At 46.1% G+C, this 6,756-nt stretch overlaps 1 protein-coding gene across 1 annotated transcript; it reads left to right on the top strand.

The window, feature by feature from the left end:
* Positions 1–212: 212 nt before the first annotated feature.
* LOC109747151 (uncharacterized) lies at positions 213–6,550 on the top strand. The gene is made up of 4 exons (XM_073505602.1): positions 213–1,509; positions 1,887–2,435; positions 2,550–3,104; positions 3,228–6,550. The coding sequence occupies exons 1-4, from the start codon at positions 418–420 to the stop codon at positions 5,604–5,606; spliced, it is 4,575 nt and encodes a 1,524-aa protein (XP_073361703.1). The 5' UTR covers positions 213–417; the 3' UTR covers positions 5,607–6,550.
* The last annotated feature ends 206 nt before the right edge of the window (positions 6,551–6,756 follow it).

Here is a 6,756-nt window from a genome sequence, read left to right as displayed (position 1 = left end):
GCAGGGGATGACACGACTTATATAGGACAAAAAGAAGTCAACTAACTTTGCGTGTTTGCCATCACGTCGGGATCATTGCAAATGTAAGCACAGTGATGAGCTGTGCCTGTTTGAATTGTTTAAGCCAGCTGTTAGTTGGCTAATCTCCTTCGTTCTTATCGATCTCTCAATCCATCTACCCTCGATCTTGACAGTACTCAATGAACTAGTCCCTGCTTCATTGAAATTTTTCCTGATAGGAATATATAATCCAGTTTCTCCAAGAAGCTGTCAAGTGATGTCTCTGGCAGCCGGGTGTCCTAGCGTGATGCTACTCCACTAGCTAGCTTTATATACCAGTACCACACAAGAATCAAGTACTCCACATTGCAACCAACACTCACAATTAGGAGAGACTGAAACAAAGGTCGATCAAAAATGGCGGAGTTCGCGCTTGGTTTGACCAAGGCGGCGGTGGAAGGGACGCTCATCAGGGTGAAGTCGGCGATTGAGGAGGAGACGAAGCTGAGGGTGTGTGTGCAGGACGACCTTGTGTTCATCACTGGAGAGTTCCAGATGATGCAGTCCTTCCTTCGCGCCTCCAACGCGGGGGAGCGTGCATCCCAGAACCACGTGGTGCGGACGTGGGTGAGGCAGCTCCGTGACCTCGCCTTCGATGTCGAGGACTGCATCGAGTTCATCGTCCACCTCGACAAGGCATCGCGCTGGGACTGGGTGCGGCGCCTGACCTCGTCCCTCGTCTGCATCGCCAGCCCACCGCTGCCCCTGGACGTGGCGGTTGAAGAGATAAAGCGTCTCAAGACCAGGGTGGAGGATGTCAGCCAGAGGAACACCCGCTACAATCTCATGGGTGGCAGCGACGGTGTCAACGACGACCACTCCTCAGGTCAGCAGCATCAGCTGCTTATGCACCCTGTGGCCCATGGCATGGCGGCATCATTGGCGACATTCCATGACCTAATGAAGGTGTGGAAGGCCATGGGAAAGCTACATGATCACACCCTTGATCTGACAAAGTTGATCAATTGCCAAGACAGTGAGCTGAGAGTGATCTCTCTATGGGGAGGTCTGCAAGCTGATGTTGTTGGGGAACTTGGGTGGGCAAGTATTATGAAGAAGGCATATTATGACGAAGACACCTGCCGAGAATTCAAGAATCGTGCCTGGATAAAGCTGGGTACGCACCATTCTTTCAACCCGGTAGAGTTTCTCAACAACCTGCTGGCTCACTTCACATCACATCATCACCACCGCTACCATGACGATATGTCTGAGCTCATGCTGCAAGTCAGCAAGCATAAGTATCTCATCGTCATAGAGCAAGAATTATCCAGTGTTGCTGAGTGGAATGCCATTAGAATGTGCCTTCCAGACAGCAAAAATGGCAGCCGGATCGCCATCTTCACCAAGCAGTTGGGACTTGCCCTTCTCTGCACGGGAGAACCCTACCAAATATCAGAGCTTGAGTGCTTCTCTGATGATGGATATCTTTGTGCCATTTTTCCCGAGGTAAGTACGTAATTAGTTACATAAATATCATGCTCTTGTAAGCACATGCAATCGTACGTACCTATCCATCATATCTGTACAGTTAAATTGATACTCTCAAAATATTAAATTAAGGTGTATTTGATTGGTTAACACAAGTCTAATCTAACCAACTATTATTCAATTAATGTGTGTGGTGGTTAATAGTGTGCTACGAACTCACATACGTAACAAAATAGTTTAGCTTTTATTAGGAATCAAGATAATACGCCTGCCTTAATTCAGTGAAAGGAGAGAGTAAAACTTAATAATTTTGTATTAGCTGCCGCTTTTTTCTTATCTTTTTGTATGCTACTTAATTCGATGATCAGTTTAAAAATTACTCTCAATTGCTGCAGGCTTGTGGGCCTCGCAGCGCCATGGGTGAATTCATCTGGCAATTAAGACGACGTGCTGGTGTTATTTCCTTATTCTGGGACTGGGGGCATGGTTCTGACAAAAGACAGTTCAGGAGAAGATTGTACAGAAGCACAGTGGATAGGTTGAGAGCACTCTTGCCAAGTGTGCTCGACAGAGTGAATTTTGAATACCAGTACTGGCATGATATTTCCGCATGCCCGAATGACTTGGCCATTTTGGCCGTGTCCTTACTTTTGGAATCTTGCCCAAAAGATAAACGGAAAACTGTAGAGGAAAAGCTCAACGGGATGGATAATCAGGATTTATTTGAACGGTGTCGTGAGTTTCTGACTGAACATGATTACCTCATCTTCTTTGACATGATGGACACCCAAAAAGGCCTAGAGAGCTGGGACTTGATAAAACAGCACCTCTTATGTGAGTCTACTAGAGCTACTATCGTTGTTCTTACACGTAGTAAACGTGTCGCCACATATTGCGTAGATGGTGAAGAATGTCGGGCGCTCAACCTCATAAATGTGATGAAGGTAAGCACATATATACATATCCAGTCACAACAGAAATAGCTAATTAATGTTCCTAGGTAATTTAACCAGTTAAGTAAATATGTGTCCTTTACGTACATGCATATATACTTGCAGGGTTTCTGTGGTAAACATGAATCTTCACATAAGCTGCTTCTTGGGCGTACAGACGAAGATAAACTCCTTCAAGGCCAAATGAAGGAGTTCCCTCTTGTCACGTTCGTGTGGGGAATTGCTGGTGTTGGGAAATCAGCTATTGTCAGTTTTTTTTATGACCTAGTAGCTTTCAAATACGACATGTGCGGCTGGGTGGATGTACCCCATCCGTTCAATTTGAGGGACTTGTGTCGGAGCTTGCTTCTGGACTTTTATTCGGATGATGTTTATGCCAAGGAAACTGCATTAATTGGTATGATGGAAGGTCAAGACCCTATTCAAGGGTGTCGAAAAGTTTTGAGTGAAAACAAATGCCTCCTTGTTATTGATGGCCTCCAGTCCACGCATGACTGGGACCTGATAAAATCAACCTTGTTATTCGGGCCTGTAAGTGGTAGTAGCACTATTGTCATTACACGTGAAGAAAGCATTGCCACATATTGTGCAGATAGAAAACAAGATATTATAAACGTGAAAGGTCTAGAAACTGGCAAGGCCCTTTATCTCTTCAGAAAGGTAATACACAACTTGTATGCAAGCATATCCAGTTATTTACTCATGCGTGCTGATGAAGCTACTATATATCTATAGAAGCTAGTTCAATTTCAGATTTAATTAATCTATTTCCAAATTTTGTAGATAACTATTGATGGGAAGCAACTGCCCTCTCAGGCAGAGACGATTTCAAAGCTTATCGTGTCCAAGTGTGGCGGGATTCCGGAAGTAATAGTTGCTATAGGCAAATATACACGCGAATACATAAGGGATAAGAAGTTCTTGGAGTCTATAAATGCGGACTTCATGGGATGTTTAGAGACCAACTCAGTTTTTCCCAGTTTAACAAGCCTATTTTGTTGGATGCAATCCTACTTTGATGCTTGCTCGGATGAACTCAAGCCATGCATCTTCTATATGGCAGTCTTCCCTGCGGATCAAAGCATTAGGAAGAGTCGCTTGCTCAGGCGGTGGATCGCGGAGGGTTACTCATCTGGTGGTGGTGGCACTGAAGAGGAGAAGGTGGAAAAGCTCATGTCCGAGCTGATGAAGTTGAGCATATTATATCAGGAGCAACAGAAATCAACAATGATAAAAAGCCACTGCAAAGTCAATGGTTTCTTCCGTGAATACATCAAGTCACGACCAATGGAAGATAACCTTGTGTTTGAATTAGAGGGGAATTGCAGCCCCAGCTCACAACTCACTGGACAACACCTCACCATAAGCAGCAGCTGGGATAGAGATGAGATTGTATTCAAAAGCATGGACTTATCACGGCTACGGTCTTTGACAGTGTTCGGTGAGTGGAGATCATTCCTCATCTGTGACAAGATGAAGCTGCTTCGGGTGCTTGACCTAGAGGGCACTAGTAGTGCATCAGATGGTACTGGTAGTGTAACAGATGAGGATCTGGAGAAGATCGTGAAGCAGTTTCCTCGCCTCAAGTTCATGTCCTTGCGAAGATGCGTGCTCATCACTTATCTCCCAGATGCATTGGGTTCCATGAGGCAGCTGGAAACTCTAGATGTCAGGCACACCTCCATAGTCGAGTTGCCACCTGCTATAATCACCAAGCTACACAAGCTGCAATACATTCGTGCAGGAAACACCATCATCACAGCCAAGGAGGAGGAGCAGCAGGAGGAGAATGAGGAGGAATCGGAGGAGTCGGAATCGGAGTCGGAGTCGGACTTGGAGGAGGAGGACGAGGAGGAGAAGCAGGAACAGGAGAAGGAGAATGAGGAGGAGCAGAAACAAGAGAAGGAGGAGGAGGAGCAGGAAGAGGAGGAGAATGAGGAGGAGGAGGAGGAGCAGAAACAAGAGAAGGAGGAGGAGCAGGAAGAGGAGGAGAATGAGGAGGAGGAGCAGCAACAAGAGAAGGAGGAGGAGGAGCAGGAACAAGAGAAGGAGGAGGAGGTGGAGGAAGAGGATGAGCAGGAGAAGGAGGATGCGGAGGAGTTGGGGGAGTCGGAGGAGGAGGAGGAGTCAGGGGAGTCGGAGGAGGAGGAGCCGCAAGAACAAGAGTACCTACAAGCCAACATATCAGGATCCGGGTTAGTCCAGGGAGCATCAACAGGGTCATGGAAGAAGAGAGTGGGTGATTTGAAAGAATCCTGCAGCTGGTGTCTGTCCAAGAACGTGCGCAGATGCCGACGTGTTGCTACAAATGGCGGTGGTGTTGAGGTTGTTCCTGCTGCTGCACATGGGATTGGCAAGCTGACTCAGTTGCATACACTCGGTGTTGTGAATATTGCGGGTGGGAGAGGCGGCTTCCTTCTGCTCAAGGAGCTTAAGAAGCTTACCCAACTGCGCAAGCTCGGGTTGTCCGGCATCAACCGTAAAAACTGGAAGGATTTGTGTTTGACCGTCTCGGGTCACCTCCCTCATCTCGAGTCCTTATCGCTACAATTGTTGTTGCTGGAGGAGGACGGCAGCTATGACTTTGCTTCTTTCGATGACATCTCCAGGCCGCACAAGACCTTAAAGAGCCTTAAGGTATTTTACACTAGTACTGGAGGTGGTGCAGCCGCAGGCGCTGCATGCATAAGGCCAGCCTGGATCAATCAGTTTCCCAATCTCAAAAGGTTTAATCATGAGGTGAGGATATCAAGTCAAGATGACATAGATAGCATTGAACATTGCGAATGGGATTCAAAATACCGGTATGGCGAAACTCATATTTCAGAATTTGAGCGTGGTCTTGCTATCAAGCCAACTCAGCAGCATCTCAGTTTTGAAGAACCTCCTACCCTGGCTCTGAACACCCTCACGATTTATTGCAGCAGCATAAGCTCGACAGTAACTTTTGAAAAGGACATTGTAATTGTTAAAGCAATCAGCATTTACTGCTGCAGCTCTTGTGGTGGATCGTCGTGCTTGCAGATTGTTGGGCTACAGCATATAGAGTGTCTCGAGGAAGTCTTGGTAAAGGGTCCATGCAGCAAGAGCTTCAAGAAAGACTTGCGCAGGCAACTCAAGAAGAATGAGTTCAAACCTGTCCTGAAGCTGTATAAGTCGTGATCGATCATAGTAGATCGTGCTGTTTGCTTGCTTGCTACCTTTTGTGTATAAATTAATTAATAATTGATCCATTTATGCTCCTGCAAATTTTACCACTCGAGTGAGTTTCCTTAATTTCAGACAGCAAAAGCAGTACTGTGTGGTTATCTTGTTGCAACTTTTTCAGCTGGCATGCATATGAATTGAACTGACGGGGGCCCTTAACATGGTGGTCACAGCTCAAAAATTCAACAAATAGGTAGTATAATCAGTTAGCTGCAACTGGTTACAAAAGCGTTATAAGACTAATCTTCTTCCTGCTGGTGATGCAGACCAAAAGAATTAATGTAAAGAATTAGCAAGTACAGGTGATTGGCGATAGGAGCACTCACTCGATGAGCAGCAGATGATTGATGGAAGGATGGATGCCCAGTTCTTCTAAGAATGCCTGCCCAAGTCGTACAGCATCTCGGCGCCCATATCTAGCTTCGCCATGCTTGAACATTACGGAAGCCGCGGCAGCGATGTCCGAGCCGAGCAAGTGCCACACCCGTGCACGTATAGAGGTAGATTGTGATGGAGCATGTAACAGCATCAACAACAAATTAATTAAGACTGCCTGATGCATGAGGAAAATTAACTAATGTATTCGAGAGGCGCAGCCGAATGAACCATGCATATTACCATACTACTTACTGCTGTCCAATCCAATGTTTGAATGAACACATTCGTACTACATATTCGCAATCCAATGCTTTCATGGTCACACTAGATAGAATGAACACATTCGTACTCCATATTCCATCGAGTCCAGGTAACTGTCGCAGCTCGCTTAATTAGTCAAGAATCCAAGCAGAGTCAACGGCTCGCACGATTGATGTGTCATCGGTCATCACCCTTCCTTGCAATGATCAGCACCACCAGCTGCAGCCTGACACAAAATTCAGTAAGCCCCACACGCAGCAGATTAATCCCTGCAATAATAGTAGTATGTGATGAGAAACCAGCCACTCCTGTTGATTATGCTGATGACAAAAGTGCATACGTATATGCTTGCTATGCTTACAGGAGGACCAAGTTAATTGATCAACAAACTGCAGTTCAAGGAATCGGCGGATTAAAAATCACCTTGGCCAAGCTGCACATATTTGGTCTGAATCTGAAGGGAGCC

The sequence above is a fragment of the Aegilops tauschii genome, chromosome 7 (genome assembly GCF_002575655.3).
Source record: "Aegilops tauschii subsp. strangulata cultivar AL8/78 chromosome 7, Aet v6.0, whole genome shotgun sequence".
In the NCBI taxonomy this organism is placed as follows: Eukaryota; Viridiplantae; Streptophyta; class Magnoliopsida; order Poales; family Poaceae; genus Aegilops; species Aegilops tauschii.
This window is presented reverse-complemented; position numbering and strand designations above follow the sequence as displayed.